This window comes from Amblyraja radiata, chromosome 8 (assembly GCF_010909765.2).
Source record: "Amblyraja radiata isolate CabotCenter1 chromosome 8, sAmbRad1.1.pri, whole genome shotgun sequence".
In the NCBI taxonomy this organism is placed as follows: Eukaryota; Metazoa; Chordata; class Chondrichthyes; order Rajiformes; family Rajidae; genus Amblyraja; species Amblyraja radiata.
The window spans coordinates 13,651,913-13,674,521 of NC_045963.1; the positions used below are offsets into that span (position 1 = coordinate 13,651,913).

Genomic DNA, 22,609 nt, shown 5'->3' on the forward strand with positions numbered 1-22,609 from the left:
TGGTTCTGACTGTGGCCCCTGGTTTGGATACTTCGTAATGATTTACTTTTCCCATGTTTTCAGTTTATGCTTTTGCATTTGTGATTTTTTAAATTTATTTTTTGCAACTAGGGTGCTCTTTACTGTCTTCTTGGGAACCACAATGGAGTTTGTTTGGCCAATCTCCATGACTGGGACTGCATTGTTGCAACATGGCCAGCTATAGTCTCTTCAGGACTCAGCAAAGCAATATTTTTGGAGAAACCTTCCATTGTTCGACTATTTGACGACCTTGCAGAGAAAATCCACAGGCAGTATGAAACCATTGGCCTAAATTTTGAAGTAAGTAATTTGTAATGCTGTATGTAGTTGTGCACACAAAATGTTAAAGGGCAGTTTTCATCTCCATCAAATTTGAGAAATGCTCAACGTCTGAATGTGAAGACAAGTCTATTTGATTTCTTGGGGAATGCTTGTGGTGGGTTGATAGGAACAGGTGTTCTTTACGTAGTGCAACCGTGCAAATGGGCAATCGGAATTTCTCTCTACCAACACAAGGCAGCTGACTATCTGGAGCACTTCCAGGAAGGAATGAGGCCGTGGGCCTATGCTCAGTATTATAAAGCTGAAACCAGGAAAATTATGTATTATTTCCACAAAAGTAAAATATATCATCGCTGGACTTGGGTCCTGTGACTGCTTTTTGTTTCGATGATAGCTTTACTATACCTGAAGACCTCTGACCTGTAGCAGCAATTGGATTTCTACTAAAACTTTTATTTGGAAGTATTAGTCAGGGGTAAGGAATGAGGCAGGGAAGCAACTAGATGCTGATCTGTACCTGGATTTCCACGTGACCTTCTGTTGAGTCAGGTGGGGCAAGGAGAAGAGAAAATGTCTCTTATAAATTCAGATACGTGTGTGTGTGTGTGTGTTTTGTCGGTTATTGAAATGTGCTTTATACGTGCTTAAAAAATGCAGAATGTGTAAAGGCGTTCCAGGATATTGTCTAATAACTAAAAACAGCACGAACATGAATAAATCTGTATTTACAGCTCTGTTTATATATTGGATGTGATTCAAGTTTCTTACATAAACTCCTTTACTTAGCTTTCAGATCGCTGTGTGGAGCTTTCTGTTTCCTTATGCGAGGAAATAGATTCAGCTGTTGGTTTGACTCCTCTTACTGCTGAAGAGATTGAAATTGGGATCAGGAATCAAATTGCAAAAAATAATGATTCTTTACGGTAGGTGAAAGACTGGGTTGAATGTGACAAAATTTGCAAGTAGATGTAATGTTTTCCTTAATGAAAATAATTATTTTTATTGTTTAGGAATTATGAAAAGCTAATCGGTACTTTGTTGGACCTTCTCGACCAGAGAAATTTGTAAGTTTTTTTAAATTTATCTTTTCGGTTTGATTTTTTGTTTATCCACTGCCTTTTACTAGAAATTGGTTTTGGGAGATCCAGTATTCACTTAGTCTGCCTTTGTTTACTGGTTGGTTTCATATTATATGGGGTTCCTGTTGTTGGGGTCCACTGCCAGTACTGAAACTATTCCAGAGTTTTCTCCCAGAGAGAGAAAAAAATAAGATGACAAAAACACCTTAATTTCCTACACTCCAAAGAATAAAGTCATAACTTTTTGCCTCTCCCAAAAACTCAGTCCTATGAGTCCTGGGAACCTCCTCATAAATATTTTCTGTACTCTTCCTCATTTAATGGCATCTCTCTTATAGCAGGCTGACCAAATCTGAACACAATAGTCAAAGTGCGGCCTCACTAACTTCTGATACAACTGCAACACAACATTCACAGCCAACAATGGACCGTTTCTTTGATCATTGTTACTGTTTTTGCATATCTTTCATTAATGTGTTCTATATCTCTCTATATTTCCGTCTATATATCTTGTTTCCGTTTCCCCTGCCTCAGCCTGAAGAATAATAATAATAATAATATCTTTTATTGTCATTGCACATCAGTGCAACGAGATTTAGTAGGCAGCTTCCAACTGATGTAAAAGAAAAGTAAAATAAATAAATAAGCTGTGTGACGTGACCATCCGAGGGAGACAGTCCAGGGGGGGGTGGGGGCACTCAGCAGGGCCGGTTCAGAGCCGCTAGAGCTCTGGGAATAAAGCTGTTTCTGAGTCTGGAGGTTCGGGCGTAGAAGGCCTTGTAACGTCTGCCGGAGGGAAGTAGTTCGAACAGTCCGTTACATGGGTGTGAGGAGTCTTTATGGATGCTGACGGCCTTCCTGAGGCACCGTGTGTGGTAGATGCCCTCCAAGGCTGGTGGCTGTGTCCCAATAATCCTCTGCGCTCTGTGGACGACGCGCTGAAGAGCTCTCAAAGATCTCAACCCAAAGACTCACCTATTCCTTTTCTCCAGAGATGCTGCCTGACCTGCTGAATTACTCCAGCTCTTTGCATCTATCTTCGGTTTAAACCAGCATCTGCAGTTCCTTGTGTTGGAAGGAGAGCATTTACAGCTAGCTATCTCTGGATTATGCGATCTAACCTTACGGAACAGCCAACTATGCGCAACTTCATTAAATGCCTTGCTGAAGTCCACCTAGGTTACATCCATGGCCTTGCCCTCAATGACCTTCTTAGTTACGAAGGTAGACACAAAATGCTGGAGTAACTCAGCGGGACAGGCAGCATCTCTGGAGAGAAGGAATGGGTGACTTTTCGGAGCGAGACCATTGTTTCGACTTCTTCTCGACCCGAAACATCACCCATTCCTTCTTTCCCGGGATGCTGCCTGTCCCGCTGAGTTACTCCAGCATTTTGTGTCTACCTTAGATTTAAACCAGCATCTGCAGTTCTTTCCTATACCTTCTTAGTTGCTTTTTCTTTGCAGCCCATCTTGAATAAAGCCATTCTCTGGAGTTTGTTCTCCAGCATATCAGTGTTCTTGCGTATACCTGATCAGGCCCGGAGATTTATCTACCTATATTTTTCCAACATCTGCACTTGATACCTATCCTAAAAGTGTTCATAGATGGAAGAACAGACAGCAGAATCACATTCCTAGACCCTTGTGTCTCAGGGAGATTTATACTGTTTATAAAAGTTAAATGTGCTTCTAATGAGAAGCATTATGTATCGTGGTGATGTACAATATCTGTATCTTGTCGGCAATTAATCTTCAGGATTAATTATTTTGTGATTTCCGAAAAGTCATATTTTGCCACTGACACACAGAATAGGCAATTAAATATTGTAATACCATAATTAATTCTTAACTTTTTTTTAGACCGTGGAAATTTGAACAAATAGCCATCGGTTTTCTTTCACTCCTGCTGAGAGATGATGCACCCTTGCCTACGAGATCAATCAAATTCTTCATTCAGTGTCTCAATCATGATGCCTTAGTAGTCCGGAAGGTAAAATTATAGTAATTGGTTTTGTTATTCTAGATTTTGCATGTCTAACGACCAGCAATAAAATGATTTGAATGGTGGTACTTCATCAACTGCTGAAAAATAAGTGATAAAATGGTTAAAAGAACCATAAGACTGATATCTATAGCGGGATCATGCCAATTCAAATGATGGGATGTAATATGAAATTAAATATCAGACTTGTGCTTTACGCTATGTTTCAAAAAACAAAGGAGATAGGGAACTGTGGATGTAGGTTTAGAGAGAGGGAGAGATACAGCATGGAAACAGGCCATTCAGGCCTCCAAGTTCACACTGACATTGATCACCCGTTCACACTAGTTGAAATGAATTGGAGCATTTTCTTTTTAATTTAAATTTAAATTTAAATGAGCTGAATGTTGTTTTATAAGCTGATCTTTTCTGATTATTGATCCTTCCTTGTTTGCTTTACCCATATATTAATCATGTTGAGTGTCACAGTCATTGATTTAAATCATGGGGCAACTGTGGCAGAACTAACTTTCCATGATTTACATAGAGAAAATGGAGCAATGAATGACTGCAATGTAGCAAATTCATTCAAGGGCATAAATGTTACTTGTGAAAACCTTACACATAAACAATATGTTCTTGGTGCCTTATAAGTTGCTAGAATTACCAGGATGCTTGACTGATTTGCAGGTTTAAAAAAAAAATCAAAAATATCATTGGGATGTGAATCTATATCTTTTCAAATATAGATGGCAATATCTGCTGTGGCTGGCATCATGAAGCAGTTGAAGAGACCTCACAAAAAAACAGAGATTGATCCATATTCTATTAGTAAGTAGAATTGTTCTTTACATGATTACTTCCTTGATACCATTGATGTTTAAAAGTTATAAATCTTTTACTTAGAGCATCAAATTAAAAAAGAGTTTTTTAAAGAAGTATGTTATTAACGCAGAAAGCTGAACAGTGCAATAAAGGTCTTGAAAATTCTGACTATCGCAATCTTGTCCATTTTTGCTTTTGCATTGTGAATAGAAATTATAGTAGTTTTATAATTTGCTTTAATTTGTAAGAGGAATTGACTGAAAGGGCATTAATTTGAAAATAATTAATGTATATAATAGTGCAAGTGAATAGGTATTTGAAATGTTACCATATTAATGACATGTTGTTTATGGAACCATGCAGTGAGTACATCCAATCTAAAACACCTAATATAAAACTTGTATTTAAGTTGTGTCTTTCTATTTAAGATCTGTTGATAGTTTTAGAATTCAGAAATATTTTGTAAGCAATGCTTGGATGCTGCCATCTAATCCAGTTAATGAGCAACATTATTCTGGACCTGGCCCACTACCAGACTCATTGCTTGTCCAGACTCTGACATAGATGGTTAGATGAGCTTGTTCCCTGCACTGACAAGATGGAGTGAGCAGTAAGCTGTGCTTAGGCTTAAGGCAATATCTCCTGAGTCCCATCTTTAGTGCACTCTGACACCCTTTGTCAGCTCAGTGCAGTCAAAAGCTTTTGAAAGGTTTTTAGATGTCTTTCATAGGGACAGGACTGGCCGCTTAATGTTTCAGGGTACAGGTGCTACAGGTGAGATAGACGCGGAGGGAAAAGAAGAGGGAGAGTTCCTTTATTGATTAAAAAGAGCATCAGGGCAGTAGTCTGAGATGAAATTAGAGATTAATTGAGTCATTTAGCATAGAAATGGCCCAAATCATCCATGCCAACCAAGAAACCCTATCTACACTAGTTCCATTTACCTGCGTTTGACTCGTATCCCCCAAATATAATTACTTCCTGTGGCAGCTTGTTCCATATACCCACAGAAAGAAACAGTTCTCCTCGGGTTCCTATTAAATCTTTCCCCCTAAACTAAAGAAATATGCCCTCTCGCTGTTGATGCCCCTATCCTGGGGATAAAGACTGTACATTCACCCTATATTCCCCTCATGATTTTATATGATGCTATAAAAATCAATGCTCAGCCTCTTTCACTCCAAGAAATGAAGTGCTAGTCTGCCCAATCTCTCTCGATGACTCAGGCACTCAAATCCTGGGAACATCCTTGTAAATCTTCCTTGCATCCTTTCTAGCTTAATAGCATATTTCCTATAGCAGCGTGACCAAAACTGAACACAATACTCCCAAGTGCGACCTCGCTAATATCTTGTACAATTGTAACCTAACGTGCCAACTTTTATACTTAGTTCCCTGACTGATGAAGGCCACTGTGCCAAAAAGCTTCTTCATCATCCTATATAACTATGACGCCTGTTTCAAGGAACTATGTATCTGTACTCCGAGATTCCTCTGCTCTACAAAACTCCAAGGGCCCTATCATTCACTGCAAAGGTTTTGCCCTATTTTGGCTTCCCAAAATGCAACACCTCACACTTGTCTGAATTAAACACCAATTGCCATTACTTGGCACACCTGCCCAAATGATCAAAATTCCCTTGTAATTCTTGATAACCATTTTCACTGTCTATGAAAACAACAATTTTAGTGTAATTGTATGTGTCTTGTACCTTATTATTCAAATCGTTGATATAAATGACAATCCACAATGGGCCCAGCACCAATCCCTGAGGCATGCCACTAGTCACAGGCTTCTAGTCCGAAAGACGACCTTGCACCACGCCCTTGCCCTGGGGTAATGTGGGACTGGATGTGAAGTTCAGTTGCTCATCCCCTAAGTATATCAGTGCTTCACTGCTGAGCTTCAATCAGATATCTAGATCGTCTTGTACTTTCACATTGGACAGAACATTCTTTGAAGGCCAAGATGTGCTAGTGGCTGGACAGTTAACCATTGCTGCCCGCTAGGCTAAGCATATTTGTCCTTCTTGTTTTTCAACTTCCACTGTTTCTCCCATCGGGCCACGCTTTGTACAATTGTGATTTTTGGAATGGCAAAACACACCCAAAAATGCTTAAATTTATTTGCAAATATTTTGTCAAAAATATTTCTAAAATATCTTTTGAGTCATTGTAGATTTTTTATCTAGCCTTATCAAATTCATTGAAAACATGAAACAAAATATTACTTCTTCCCAGTGCATTAAGTTTAGGATACATCGTACCTTAAATTGCTAATTATGAATCATTATTTTGGGTTTTCCTCCAAAAGTAATTTTGGCTGATGTTTCTTGTAGATTTTAAGTTTCTAATAAACAGTGCTTTGTTTTCTGTGCACTTCCTGCCTAGGTGGGTCAAGACCGTCACAAATTCAGCCAGGAGATAGGCTTGATAACCAATGGCTTCATTACAAAAGCTCTAGTTTGCCAAGGACTAAGGATGAATGGGAAGCCTGTTTGTTTGTGGAAAAAACACACTGGGGGTACTATACATGGCCTCAGTAAGTGGAGAATAAGTTTGGTGTTTTGTGTTCCTGGTAATGTGAATTACAGGAATATTTTTTGTTTAGATACGTGCTCTTTGAAGTTAGATTACTTATTTTATCCATGATTTCAATGTTTTTCATGATATCAATTTATAAATTCAGAAAATGGGTAGTTCTGTTTTTTTTACCTGTTCTCATCAAGTGAAATGGGTATGACAATGGATTGTGGAGTTTTATTTGTTTTATGTGGGTTGAATTGGTTTTAATACAATTTCTTTCAAGAACTAGAGAGCCATTTAAAAGTTACTTTGGAAATTGCCAAAGGGAGAAAAAGCCTGGGACATTTCCATGTAACCACCATTGTTGTCCCTTCAGAACACAATCTGATTGTTTCAATGAGTCTGAAACTTTCCAGCTCCTAGTCTGCATTTTCCTATTAACACAATTATGCTGTTACGCATAGTCTGTTAGGAAGCAACTGTTGCATTATAGTGGAACTACCAAGGCTTAAAAATCAAGCAAATCTGTTACTGCAAGTGTCATTATAGTTCTAGCAAAGTATTCTGCGGCTGGTATGTTAGTGTTTCGTTATGAGAGCAAAAGAGTGTTTTTAAAAAACAGTTGTAAGATGTCTACTGACAAATCCTTGTTTTTTATCATCATTAGGAAGATGATTGTTTATGCCCCAATGAATCAACAACCTAAGTTAGGAAGGAGTAAAGAAGAAATGTCAGAGGTGAGAAAAGTATCTAATATTGGCTAGGGAGTATTCCATTTTGGATTAATTAATAAATCTGGGACGAGCAAATTTAATCCAGAGACATGTCTTCATTGATGTATGCACAATGAAAACTGATGGGCAAAGTTAATAGGTTCACTAAAGAAAATTATAAGCCAAGATTTGAAATTGAAATTCAAAGTATATCTTAAGGGAGTGAAATTTGACCAACTTTTCTTTCTATATACAATACGATACGATAAAACTTTATTCGTCCCCGGAGGGAAATTGGTCTGCCAACAGTCACAACACGCAAGGTACATGAAAACTTGAAATTTAAATTAAATTAAAAGTTTAAAAAAAGACAACCGACTGTTGGCTGGCTGCCGTGTGCACAGCGCTTAAACCGGAACAAATAAACAAACAAATGCAATCTTATCCCCTGGGCAGAATATTCTAAAACTAGAGTGCACCCTCCCCCACACCGTGTCGCCCTTTGTTCTCCCACCATCCCTCACGGCGGTCCCCCCACGCCGGATCCTCCATTGTCTTCCCCTCATGCTCATCGACCGCTGATCGTGGGTCGATCTCGAGGCCCCACCACCGTCGAGGCTCCTGTTGCCACCGAGGCCCCACTGCTGCCTACGTTGAGGCTCACACTGCCGACGAGGCTCCCATTGCCACCGCCGCTGAGGCTCCTTCGGGCCAGACAGGCCTCGCCGCCTGGCTGCACCACAGTCCCCTGGGAGATATATCTTTCTATATAAAATAATTTACCACATACTACTCAAAATTCCATATGTTGGCTTTCAAATAGAAATGGGTTTGGTAGCTTGATTTCTTCATGAAGCTTAATATGATTTTGGTGACAACACATCCTTGTGACTCCACCCATATACCTCATCCATCTTCGTTCATCTAACAATACTTCCTTTACATATTGAGATTTGGTGATTGAAGGTAGTCTGATATTATGTATTGTCAAAAAATTGTAAAGAATAAAACATCGTATCAAATGAAAGTAATATAAAGCAAAAAGTAAGATAATACCACATTTTATGTAGATTTGTGTCACACCACACTTCACAAGCCACTTTACGGCTAGAGTCTAATAAGTAATTTCCCCAGAAATGTTAATGATCGTGTCAAACTTCCTGCTGGGCTGTTTGTAGTAGTTTATGCTCTACTGTAAACTTAATAACATTTTAGTTTATGTTTTTGCCGTATGTACCATGTTATAGTGAAAATCTTTTGTGGTGTGCTAACCAGGAATGGATAGTGCCGAAGAGGATGTATTTTCAGGTTTAAATAAATGTCCTTTCCTGTTTGTGTCTCACCATGAATAGAAAGAATAATTAGAGTGTTTTGTGGGCAAATTCTCTTCAATATCAAAATATAATGGTATTTTTAAATGAAGTTTGATATTTAATTTTCCAACCAGTCATATGCATAAGCTCTAATTTTTATCTTGTGCTCTGTAATTTTCTTTTAAAAGCTGGGAATTTTCTTCCTTGATTTGCTCTGTATGTGAGACTATTTAATCATTATGGGCTGCTTGAGCATCTTGATGACCAGTTTTGTTGAGTGAAGGGTAGCAACTAGCATCAAAAAAGAAGTCCACATCATTAGACATGCTGGGTGGTTGTAAGGTAGCTTTTCCTTGAGGTCAGAGATGTGTGCTATTACTGTACCTCAAATCCACAGTGAGCAGTATTTTTAATTACAGCACTTACATTGCTAGTTTGGATATTAATAGAAGTGGTTGATCACTTTGCAAATTTCTATGCTGTTTGTTTTATCCTCGGTAAATTTTCTCTAAAGGCAAGATAATAATGAATTCCCTTAGGATGCCACAATTGTTTTTGAAGGTAACTTATTATTATCAGATATCTGAGTAGCATTTTGTTAAATGTTGATGAATGTTGCTTGAATCTACCATATTGTGTTTTTCTTGCACGCTTCTGGTGTAGCAGATCTCGTTTGAAGATTTTATACTGGAAGCAAGATGACTGCTTGTGTTTTAATTAAATGTAATTTGTGTCCTTTGGTTTGCTTGGTACAAGGCTCTATTATTCTGCATGTTCATAATTAATGACCCATGAATATCTTTCTTTGTAGGCAGAGCAATTAATTTGTGATCAATTCTCTGATCCACAATTCATCGAAAAATTAATCAAATTTTTATCCTTGGAAGACCGCAAAGGAAAGGACAAATTTAATCCACGCAGGTTTTGCCTGTTCAAGGTAAATGGTCTTGCTGTTAACTTAATATGAAGGAGCAAATCTGAACCATTAGCTAATATATGGTTAATTTTGCCATTTTCCCCAATAACCAAGCACAATTGGTCTAAGCTCAGATGAGATCAAATAAAATAATTTCCGTTATGTTGCATTCTGAACGTTATTGATCTGTTTTTATTCATTTTTTGATGCTAGGGTTTATTCAGGAACTTTGACACAGCTTTTTTACCTGTCTTAAAACCGCATTTGGAACGTCTTGTCTCAGATTCTCATGAAAGTGCTCAGCGCTGTGGAGCTGAAATCATTGCAGGATTAATACGAGGTTGTAAACACTGGACATATGAAAAGGTAATACCGCTGGTCTATCTCTATTTATTTATTTATTTATTAACTTTACGTGTACTGAGATATAGTGGAAAATGTTTTACAGCATCCAGGTAGATGATATGATAGTGAAAATGTTAAAATAAACATTGTTACAGCTACAGAGAAAGTGCAGGGTCAATACAAATAAGGAATAAATAATGAGGTAAATTACAAGATTGATGGGAGGTGGGAGATTGCAACCTTCACGTGGTCCGCCCTGTTTCGACGAATGCAATCAACCTGGCGTGCACAATCAAATAAGATCAAATAGAACAAGTTGTCCGACAACTTTAGGCTATGCACGCCATACGCAAGAAGAAGAAGAAGAAGAAGAAGAAGCAAGATTGGGAATCCATCCTTAGCAAATGAGAGCTCCATTCAAGAGCCTGATAACAGAGGGGAAGAAGCTGTTCTTGAATCTGGTGGTACGTGCTTTCAAGCTTTGTACCTTCTGCCTGACTGGAGAGGGGTGAAGAGAAATAGACTGGCGTGTGAATGGTCCTTAATAATGTTGGCTGCTTTCTCGATTCATCTTCCAGTATAGATGGAGTTAGTAGTGGGGTGGGCGGGGGAAAGGCTGGTTGGCGTGATGTACCTGGTTGTATCCATATCACACTGCAGTTTCTTGCAGTCTTAGACAACCATTTGCCATGCCAAGCTGTGACGCATCACGATAGGATAATCTCTATGGTGCATCTGTAGAAATTGGTAAGAGTTATTGGGAACACGCTGAATTTCCTTGCTCTATTGGGGAAGAAGAATTGTTGGTGTGCTTTCTTGGCTGCATCGTTGGTGTGATTGGACCAGAAGTGAGTTCATTGCGGAATTTACAGGTTGTAGGACAACATTTTAGAGGGAAATCAAGAGAGCAAAGAAAATGAATGGGATAGCATTGACTGATAAGGTAAAGAAGGATCCAAAGAGATTTTAAATTATATGAAGACAACACAGTAACTAAAGAGAATCTACAAGGAACATGAACCATTCCTAGCCTTTATCGTCACTATTTAAAAACGAATAGAATTATGTTCTCCGGTCCCAAAATGTTCCCGCTCAAACACTTCAGCCACCTGCTGTGCCTTGTTCCCTCGGAGAAGTTCGAATGTGAAAGGCGATTTGCATATTGATTGAGGGGGATTTCACCCATATAGCCTCACTGGGCAGTTCCCCAGGAATATCCTCTCAAAGTACCTACATGAATGTCTCCCTAATCTAAATGGGGGAAATAGGTGCATATTCTATTTTTTATGCCAGGCACATTCTAACAAACCAAGTTTTCCTGGCTTATTTGTGCATTTGCACCATGGGCACTTTTCATGTCTTTAGCTGTGTGGCTTAGGATGGAAGATTTGAAATTAATTTTGGGCTATCCAACCTTAATTTCTAATATTCTTATAATTACAGTGAAGACTTTTCAAGTTAGCTTCTTGATCTTGTGCTCTTTACTTTTCTGATTATAGGTAGAGCAGCTTTGGGAAATTCTTTGTCCTCTTCTTAGAACTGCCTTGTCCAGCATCACGGTAGAGACCTACAGTGACTGGGGAACATGCATTGCCACAGCTTGTGTAAGTAATACGGACAAATTATTCAACCCCACTCTATTTGCATTCTTTTACATTTAACATTTGCTTTTGTTTTAACTCTACACGAGTTCTCCTTGGTGCACGATAAACTCGACGGTTGTAATTGTAAAACAATGCAGCCTAAACATGTAAGATATTTAGTACGGAATGGTTAATGTGATTGATAACAAATCCCTGTAGACTTATTGACAGGTGTACATCTTCTTGAAAGCGATCCCCAGTGTTTTATACAAATATTGGAAGATGTTTTGTATTAAATTATATATATATAACACCTCTAAGAAAGAGCATGCTTCTATGCGGGCTCCAAGTTATAGTTGATAATTTAAAATGTTGATATTTACAAAGAAAATAGTCCAAATAATTTGTTTACTGCATTTATTTACTGCAGCATTCATCATCAAATCATTATATATTTTAACGCTACAGAATGCCAATTGAAGTGCAGCCTGTGTTGGTTTGTCAGGCAATCAAGCAGTTAATTTTCAACAAACTAGGTTGCACAACTAGCAATCCTTTTTGGGAATTTTAGAGCATGGATGTTGTTCAGGATACCAGGAGTATCTTGGCCTATTCAGAAAGAAGGGCCATGGGATCTTTGACAACTTCTGAATCCATTTCTCTAGGAGAGCAGAGATCCCCGTAAACTCCATTGGCTTTTTGAATTGCTAATGGAAGCCCCACTGAGTGGAGAAGGAGGATCATTTGCAGATGCATGGTAAGTGTGATTCACAACTTAACTATTCAGAGAATTGATTGTATTCTCTTAAAACGGATGGATTGGATAATCTTAAAGCTAAAGGGTACAGAGATTTACAAGGATGTTGCCAGGGCTAGAGGGTATGACCTATAGGGAGAGAGAGATTGAGTAGGCTGGGACTCTATTCCTTGGTGCGCAGGTGGATGAGGGGTGATCTTACTGAGGTGTATAAAATCATGAAAGGAACAGATCGGGTAGATTTACAGAGTCTCTTGCCCAGAGTGGGTGCATCGAGAACAAGAGGACATGGGTTTACGGCGAAAGGGAAAAGATTAAATAGGAATCTGAGGGTTAACTGTTTCACACAAAGGGTAGTGGGTGTATGGAACAAGCTGCCAAAGGAGGTTAAATCTCAAGATTTAAGAAACAGTTAGACAGGTATATGGATAGGACAGGTTTGGAGGGCTTTGGACCAAAAGCGGGTAGATGGGACTAGTGTAGCTGGGCCATGTTGGCCAGTGTGGGCAAGTTGGGCTGAAGGGACTGTTTCCACACTATCACTCTGTGACTTAAGATGGTGGGATCATAAAATCAGAGAGTCACAGAAACAGGTCATTTGGCCCCTGCGTCTATGCCAACCATCAAGTATCTATCTATACTAATTCCTTTTTATCCGCACTTGGTTTGTATACTATTATGCCTTGACAGTTCAAGTGCTGGTCCAGATGCCTCTTAAATGTCATTATTGTTTCTGACCCCACCACCATCTCAGGCAGTGTTTCAAATTTCGCCCACCCTCTGAGTGTAAAAATTCCTCCTTAAATCACTTGCTCCTCATCTTAAACCTACGCCCTATGGTCGTAGATACCTCTGTCTTGGGACAATGTTTCTTACTATCTATCATATCTATGACCCGTACAAATTTGTACACCTCAATCACGTTCCCCATGGGTCTCCCCCACTCTTTTTCCTTCTAAAATAATACTTGGAGCTTGAATAAGCTTTTGAAGAAAGAAGATAAAAGTAAAGTGAGGTTAGTAAGTAAAGCAAATGTTAACAAGGAGTTGTTAATGTTAATTGACAAAAAAACTGACAGGACCAAATAACTTGAGAGGGCAAAAGTAAGGCAATAGGAGGTCAGCGTTTGCAATTGGAAGATCATCTATTTTGGACCTAAACAAGATGAATTGCAGTATATAAAAGGTAAGAAATTGTAGGATGGGAAAGATTTGGGGAATTTTTAAGTCATTTGGCAAAAATAAATAAGTCAAATAGATTTTGCCTTTATCTCAGATTCTTTGGAATGCAAGAGAGTTCACCTTTAGATACATAGAGCTTTGATCAGTCCATCAGAAGCACTATGTTTCTATGTTGGACACTTTTCCTCAGGATAGATGTATTAGCATTCGATTGGGTGCAATGCAGTTTCACCATAATTACAGTTAAGAACAAAAATGTTGGTACAGACACTGACGACCAGAAGTGATGCCACTGATCTGTGATCTTGACACACAAATACATGTACATTGCTCAACATGCACAGTGATTGCAAATGGTTTAAAGTGCTGGCAAAACATCAGTTGCTCAAAATTCTGTTGCATTTACAATGCCTGCAAAAGTGATTAACTAGGGAGTTGAGACTTGAAAACTCAGTAGTGATTCATTCTGCCTGGTTTGCTTCTGGAGAGTCCAGGCTTCATAACTTTTAACTTCTCATCATTGCTTATGCCCCTATCTGACCAACTCAGTCTTCCTTGGATTAATCTGACCTGGCACCCTAATCGCAAGCTTCACCATCACACCAACCCCTCGCTGAAAATCATCTATCAGCTATATTTCTCCCCCAACACCTCTGCCCGACGCCAGACTCTGCCCCACGTAGTCCTCTTTCCAGCTCTTTACAGCGGCGGAAGGCTGTAGAGAATAAGCCGGTGGCACCTCACACAGACTGCTCTCACCCCAACCATGGAGTGTTTACCATCCGGGAGGCGCTACATGTCTCTCCGTTGCCGGACCAGCAGGTCCAGGAACAGCTTCTTCCCTGCGGGTGTCACACTACTCAACAATGTACCTCGGTGATTGCCTATCACCCCCCCCCCGGACACTCCTCCCACAGGAAAAACACTATGACTGTATGCATGTAAATAGATTTATTTATTGAAATCATATTCTATGTCGCTCTTCCAGGGAGATGCTAACTGCATTTTGTTGTCTCTGTACTGTACATTGACAATGACAATTAAAGTTGAATCTGAATCTGACATGATGCTTTAGGCCACTTGATGGAATATTTACCCTTCCGTCGGCCAAGTTCTATTAGGGCGCCTCTTATTGGAAGATGAAGTTATGAGAATGGGTAGCATAAACATGGATTAAATTTCCCCCCAGGATAGGAATGATGGGAACAAACGGCTTAAACTATAAGGAGCATCTAATTGTTTCATCTGACAAGTTGACATAATCTTACAGTTAGACTCTGCCATAGCAAGAGTAAATTCAGAAGTTGTCTTTCTGCACAAAGAACAGCAGTAACGTAACTCCTTCCTTTTCCCCCAGCTTCCACTGTATGCAAGGATAATTATTATTTTCAATAATAACATTGAGTTTTGTTGGATATTATCATGTGTTGAGTGGAGAGAAGCCTCAGCCTAACAGAAAGGTGAATCGATCTCAAAGGATTGAATGTGATAACAAGGAACTGCAGATGCTGGTTCATCCCAAAGATAGACACAAAATGCTGGAGTAATTCAGCGGTTCAGGCAACATCCCTAGGGAATATGGACAGGTGATATTTTAGGTTGAAATCCTTCTTCAGACTGAAAGTAGAGGGGCAGGAAAGAAAGCTGGAAAAGAAGAGAGACAGGACAGAGCACGGCTGGTTATAGGTGAACACAGGTGATTGGGATTATTTGATAAGCAGATTGTTAGACAACGGCCAGCGATGAGGAGACAGGTGTGGGCCCGAGAGGATAAAGAGTTACGATGCTCCAAAATTCTATTGAAATTGAAAATTCAATATTCGAATTGTTGGGTTGTCAGCCACCCAAGGTGGTTATGAGGTGCGGTTTCTCTAGTTTGCATGTGGCTTCATTCTAACAATGGAGGATGCCAAGCACAGAAAGGTCAGAATGGGAATGGGAGTTAAAATGTTTAGTGGCCAGGAGATGTAGTAGGCCTTGGTGGACAGAGGCGCAAGTGTTCAGCAAAGCGGTCGTCAAGTCTACGCATGGTCTTGCTGAATGCAGGAGCCCACGTCGGGAACACTGGATACGGTTAGAGCAATAGATGTGGTTAGAGGAGATGCATGTGAACCTCTGTCTCACCTGCAAGGACTGTTGGGTCCTTGGATGGAGGCGAGGGAGGCGATATAGGGATACGTGTTACATCTCCTGCAGTTGCTTTGGGTGGGGGCTTGATCAATGAATTTTCCAATTTTAAGTATCTAACTCACAACAGCCACCTTCCCCCTCCCCTTTCTCATGAATCCCCCCCGTCCCCCTCCCCTCACTATTTCACCCTCCCCACCCCTTTTGAGCTCCCAAGAAATGGATATTAATTTTGAGCACTGCTGTTGAGGCACGGACCAGTGTCGCTTCATCTCCCCCACCCCGCACTTCCTAACAAAATCAGATATTTTCTAACATTGCCATGCGTTTCAGAAACTGGAATTTAAATGTGGTTGAATTCCTACATCTTAATGGCATGTATAGTTTATGTGTTGACTGAAAAATTGAAATTCCACTTAAGTATAAATAATTTTGTTGGGGAGTGCCAGAACTCTTTAATTTTTCCAGTTGTTGCTGGTCATGTTCCAAATCTTAAAATATTGGTATCTATAATGTTCAGCAATTACAATTCATAAATCTGAAATGGGTCTGATAATTCAAGGCTTGCCTTCAGTATTGGAAGGACTGGCTAAGTTTTATTAGAGTTGTGTTAGAAAAAGTGGTTTGGTGGTGTAAAAGGTGTAGGAAGGAATTGCAGATGCTGGTTTAAACTGAAGATAGACATAAAATGCTGGGGTAACTCAGCGGGACAGGCAGCATCTCTCGAGAGAAGGAATGGGTGATGTTTCGGGTCTGAAGACAGGTCTGTCCTGCTGAGTTATTCCAGCATTTTGTGACTATCTTTGGTGGTGTAAAATGTTGGTTCACAAATTTGAGATGCCATTTGCGTATATAGTGCAGCTAACCACACTTTACCATCTGACCAGACTACATTCTTGTATTACTTTGGGTGAAATATTTATTGAGGGTGAGGAAACTGCTGGGCATTCCTGACTTTGCAATGCACTTGCAGGCAAGCTGCAGGCACTCTATTCCTGATAATAGAATTTATAGTACTTAAATGTGATAGGATATGAGATGGGAATATTTTCCAAAGGATTCAGAACTTGTAATCGTGGAGAGTCCAAATCCCTTCAAATAAAAAGGTTATTGATATGAAATGTTTTCTATTGAGCTTTGATGAGAAGGTTAGAAGGTTAGATTTTCCCAAGATATTTTTTGTTTGACAAGGTAAGAGGGTGATTCTTGAGGTCTCCAATTTCTTAGAAGCTAGTAGTGCCCAGTGTGACTGCTGTGAGAAAGTACCTGACGTTATGTTTGTGATACGACTATACCAATAAGAAATTTGTTCAGGCATACTGATAAGAAATTTACTTTACTTGAACCCTGCTTGGAAGGAAAAGTTATCTGACAGTAGACCTTGCTTGTCCAATATCTGCATTTGATAGGCATACACAACCTGCATTTTGCCAGTCAGAAACTTGTGCACTGTGAGTACTTGTTCATTAGACAATAATTAAATTAATACACAGAAAATATTTGGAGGGATGCCTAATAGAACATTGTCTGTCTCACATCTGCTAGAGTGATCCAAAACTCATTCCACTGCCTTACACCATTCTTTGCAGATATGTACTCCTCTACTTTAAGTGCTCATTTATTTCATCATCTTCATTTGTTTGGGTTTAGTCAAAAGGTGTTAAGTCTGGCTCCATTTAAGTTATTTTTCTTCATTGTTGTTTCCATGAAATTGCACATGTCACCTGTCTGTCTCTCTGTTAACTGAATATAGACACAAAAAGCTGGAGTAACTCAGCGGGACAGGCAGCATCTCTGGAGAGAAGGAATGGGTGATGTTTCTGGTCGGGTCTGAAGAAGGGTCTCGATCCGAAACGTCACCCATTCTTTCTCTCCTGAGATGCTGCCTGTCCCGCTGAGTTACTCCAGCTTTTTGTGTCTATCTTCCATTGAAACCAGCATCTGCAGTTCCTTCTTACATGTCTCTCTGCTAACCCATCTAAATCCTACAGCAAACTTTATATTTTGCCACCTTTTTCTACATTTGCCAACAAAAACAATAAATGGAATTCTCCAGAGAAAATATCGGTTAAAATCCCCTCGTGTTTTGGGCTAACAGCAAATGGAGCAACTTTACAGAGAAAGAGGGTTAGAAATAATAACATATAGGAATCTGAGATGATGCATTAAACTAACCATTTTGTTAATAAAATTTGCTCCATTACAAAAAGTGTTTTGGACTCTACAATAATAAAATCCGTTGAAGTGGTGTTTGTGTTGGCCTGACTTTCTTGCAAAACCTTTGATGAGTAAAATAATGAAATATCTAATGTAAACGGTGTTCCTTTGAATGTCTAGGGAGAGTAAAATGAGATATTGAAGGTCATTTAATCACCAGAGCTCCTTTTGTTGTGTTATCATTTTGTCAATTATCCTTATCAGAAAATGTTGCTCCTAGAGTTCTGACAATCTATGAGGCGAGTGAAAATAAATCTTGCTTCCGAATTTGAACAAGGCAACAATCTCTGCTTTTGTAACCAGATATGGACCCCCATGTCTGCAGGAGATGTACACATTTGCAAAAATAATGGCAAAGGCACTGGAAGAAGTACTAGCAGCGTAAGTGCTTCCAGATCAGGTGGGCTTTGTTCAAACAGATATTCTGAAATGCTCTCTCTATCCTTATTTGAGGCATTCCATGCATCCAGATTGAAGATTCTGCATAGGAATCTTAATATATGAGGAGATGTGTATTTAATAGAGATGAGTATGTCAGCGACTTTTTAGAGCTATATTCACACCATAATACTTTTAAAATTGCCTCTATTGAAGGACATTTAAACTAACTATTTAAAAAATTCAAATTTTGTTGATAAAGCATCGAAAAGCACAAAATCCTACACATAGAACATTCTGAACCCTTGGGGATGTAGGAATGGAAGGCGCAATCAAAGTGGCTTAGAAAAATGTTCTGGATCGGTAGACAGATTATTATAACAAATTTCAAATAATCTGATTTAGAATGTTTAACCATGCTGGTATAATTTCATTATAGCTCCATAAATTAAAATAATCTTCATGTATTCAGTCCAAGAGGCTAGTCCTGATTTGAATTTCCATTCATAACATGGTGTGATGTTGTACAGTTGTGTTCATAGGAAGAAAATGAATATTTTATAATCTATAAGTTTCATTCATTTTCACAAAAATTGTGTAAGGCAGCAGGTGTTACATGTACTGTGAAAGGAAGTTAAGCTCCTAGCTTAGTATTGGACCAAAATATACATGGTTAGAAATTGTAAAAAATACTGCTACAGATCTGAAAGGGGACTCTTTCGAGGAAATAGTAAGAGAATGAACTAAACTGTTAGCAAATGCAAATTGCAAAGATTTAATTATGAATTGTAAACTGGAGTTTAGGCTGTGATTGTGACATCCACTTTATGCACAATCAATAGACAATAGGTGCAGGAGTAGGTCATTCGGCCCTTCGAGCCAGCAACGCCATTCAATGTGATAATGGCTGATCATCCCCAATCAGTATCCCGTTCCTGCCTTCTCCCCATATCCCCTGACTCCGCTATCTTTAAGAGCCCTATCTAGCTCTCTCTTGAAAGTATCCAGAGAACCAGCCTCCACCGCCCTCTGAGGCAGAGAATTCCACAGACTTACAACTCTCTGTGAGGAAAAAGTGTTTCCTTGTCTCCGTTCTAAATGACTTGCCCCTTATTCTTAAACTGTGGCCCCTGGTTCTGGACTTCCCCAACATCGGGAACATGTTTCCTGCCTCTAGCATGTCCAAACCCTTAATAATCTTATATGTTTCAATAAGATCCTCTCTCATCCTTCTAAACTCCAGAGTATACAAGCCCAGCCACTCCATTCTCTCAGCATACGACAGTCCCGCCATCTGGGAATTAACCTTGTAAACCTACACTGCACTCCCTCAATAGCAAGAATGTCCTTCCTCAAATTAGGGGACCAAAACTGCACACAATACTGCAGGTGTGGTCTCACTAGGGCCCTCAAATTAGGGGACCACAACTGCAGAAGGACCTCTTTGCTCCTATACTCAACTCCTCTTGTTATAAAGGCCAACATGCCATTCGCTTTCTTCACTGCCTGCTGTACCTGCATGCTTACTTTCATTGACTGATGAACAAGGACCCCCATATCCCGTTGTACTTCCCCTTTTCCCAACTTGACACCACTTAGATAGTAGGTACACAAAATTGCTGGGGAAACTCAGCGGGTGCAGCAGCATCTATGGAGCGAAGGAAATAGGCGACGTTTCGGGCCGAAACCCTTCTTCAGACCGCTGCACCCGCTGAGTTTCCCCAGCAATTTTGTGTACCTTCGATATTCCAGCATCTGCAGTTCCCTTTTGACCACTTAGATAGTATTCTGCCTTCCTGTTTTTGATACCAAAGTGGATAACCTCAAATTTATCCACATTAAACTGCATCTGCCATGCATCTGCCCACTCACCCAACCTTTCCAAGTCACCCTGCATTCTCATAGCACCCTCCGCACAGTTCACACTGCCACCCTGCTTTGTTTCATCTACAAATTTGCTAATGTTACTTTGAATCCCTTCACCTAAATCATTGATGTATATTGTAAATAGCTGCGGTCCCAGCACCGAGCCTTGCGGTACCCCACTAGTCACTGCCTTCCATTCTGAAAGGGACCCGTTAATCCCTACTCTTTGTTTCCTGTCTGCCAACCAATTTTCTACCCATGTCAGCACTCTACCCCAATACCATGTGCCCTAATTTTGCCCACTAGTCTCCTATGTGGCACCTTATCAAATGCTTTCTGAAAGTCCAGGTATCCTAGAGTGTTTCTTTCTCTTCTGCCCAGATTTTTACTAATGATTAAAATAATTTCTTCTTGTATAATTGCTTGTTATGTTTTAAAATCTGTAGTTTGAAATTGTTGTGTTTTTTTCATCTTAATATTCAAACTAATACTAAAATAGGTTAAGTATAATGTCCGTCTTAAATTGATTGGGTGTCGGATATCTTGGTTTTGTTATCAGCCTCCAATTCATATCCACGTGTAAACAAAGAAAGCTGACATTTTTGGGGTACAGCCTTGTGTGAGATCTTAATAGGTACAAACATTTGTTAGGCGTATCTTCGTTCATTTATTGTGCTGTTATCTTAAATTCAAATAGCTAAAGAAATGTTTGCTGACATACAGAACGCGAGTTTCAGGTCTTTTCCACATTATCCTGTTTAATCTGAAGCATGGATACAACACATGCAAGTAAAACATATGCCTGAGATTGTATTTAGAATGTCATTTATCCTGAAATTATGATCCTAAAAGCTGGATGTTATTAGATTCACTTTGAATATGTGAAGCCGAGATCAACCAGAAATGCAATCTGACCAATAGGATAAATCTAATTAGTGTATAACTAAATGGGCTGCAAATATGTTGCACTCTTAGCCCTTGAATAAAGAGGATCACTGAAGCGAATATATTTGTACCTAGAGGTTTGATCAAAAAGCTTTGATTAATAGACATAGGCTTTTAAGTAACAATTCTTGCTCTGATAGCTCAAGGCAAATAAACTTTTGTGTGCTCCAAGTTTTTAATGTTAAAGTTATAGAAATTTCAGTTTCTCCATTTCAAGTTCAAACTAACAAAGGATGGGAGATTACACATCACCATCAATTTGGTTATTTGAAAACAATTTAATTTACGCAAAGAAACATACATCCCCACTGCCTTTTCGTTTTGCCAATCTGGTGTAATGGAGAATGGAGACGTCAGAGATCATGTCATAGCAATTGCTTTGTTTAATCGTCCTTTCTACATCGTGAAACTGCTGGGCAGAGTTCAGCTACAAGGCTTCACAAATACCGTATAATGTCAAAGGAGGCCATTCAGCCAGTTGACTACATACCTCTCCCAAGAGAGCAGTCCCATCATTCTCAATCCCTCATTTTTATTTCCTTGTACCCCTTCAACTTATCTTTTTAGACATGCCCATATATTTCCCCGTTGATTATTTTCATCATTAGCATACATTGGGTAATTTACAGTAGCCAATTAACTTATGGGAAGATACACACAAAATGCTGGAGTAACTCAGCAGGACAGGCAGCATATCTGGTTAGAAGGAATGGGTGACGTTTCGGGTCAGACCTTCTTCAGACCGGTCTCGATCTGACACGTCACCCATTGCTTCTATCGAGAGATGCTGCCTGTCCCGCTGGGTTATTCCAGCATTTTGTATTTATCTTGGGTGTAAACCAGCATCTGCAGTTTCTTCCTACATAATTATGAGCATTTAAAAATAAAGTAGGATGAAATTGGGGTGTCACAGATAGAAATCGGAGTCCCTGGAATTCGTAACTTTCCAAACTGACATATTCTAAATGAAATTTGGATCAAACTTGGCATACCAATATCACGAGCTTTGTTTTAATTTTGTTGAACCACAATTATACATAGAGTTTATGGACACAGGTGCAGGTTCTAGAGGGAGATGACTGTGAAAACACAAGGTGATCTTTATTCTCCTTCACGAGCTTCATTTTAATGTTAATGGCGCCTGCATGTATAAAAGATAAAAAAAGAATTTCAGTATGCAATTGCATATGTGACAAATAAAGCACCCTTGACTATTGACACATAGAGTTTAAGGACACACGTGCAGGTTTTAGAGGGAGATGATTGTAAAAATACAAGGAGATCTTTATCCTCCTTCCAAGCTCAAGGAGTACTCCTTTAGTACTCAAAGACAAGGGGGATCAATCTGTTAACCTTTGATGTCAGTGGAATTGAATCTGCATGCAACAATGCTGTCATTACTTATTTAAACCTGGATGGCCTACACTTTCAGAGTCAAAATCCCAGCATTTCTTACCTGTTGTCCCACACCCTCCTGTTCCCATCCAACCAACATAAGGTATTTCCACTTTTTTTAAAGGAAACAGATATATTTATTTGTGAAAAGTGATCA

The 22,609-nt window shown here is 39.3% G+C and overlaps 1 protein-coding gene across 4 annotated transcripts in view; it reads left to right on the top strand.

Annotated features, from left to right (window-relative positions):
- psme4 (proteasome activator subunit 4) overlaps nt 1-22,609 on the top strand; it is a 99,567-nt gene that overhangs the window by 63,090 nt on the left and 13,868 nt on the right. For 3 of the 4 annotated variants that reach the window (XM_033025228.1, XM_033025229.1, XM_033025230.1), the window contains 11 exons: nt 112-321; nt 1,090-1,226; nt 1,314-1,367; nt 3,245-3,374; nt 4,115-4,196; nt 6,582-6,732; nt 7,384-7,453; nt 9,554-9,679; nt 9,872-10,024; nt 11,503-11,607; nt 12,252-12,343. In XM_033025228.1, the coding sequence (XP_032881119.1) occupies nt 112-321; nt 1,090-1,226; nt 1,314-1,367; nt 3,245-3,374; nt 4,115-4,196; nt 6,582-6,732; nt 7,384-7,453; nt 9,554-9,679; nt 9,872-10,024; nt 11,503-11,607; nt 12,252-12,343 (1,310 nt within the window). Of the gene's footprint in view, nt 1-111; nt 322-1,089; nt 1,227-1,313; nt 1,368-3,244; nt 3,375-4,114; nt 4,197-6,581; nt 6,733-7,383; nt 7,454-9,553; nt 9,680-9,871; nt 10,025-11,502; nt 11,608-12,251; nt 12,344-18,171; nt 18,250-22,609 lie in introns of those variants that run through there. The other variant, XM_033025231.1, reaches the window with a different exon arrangement.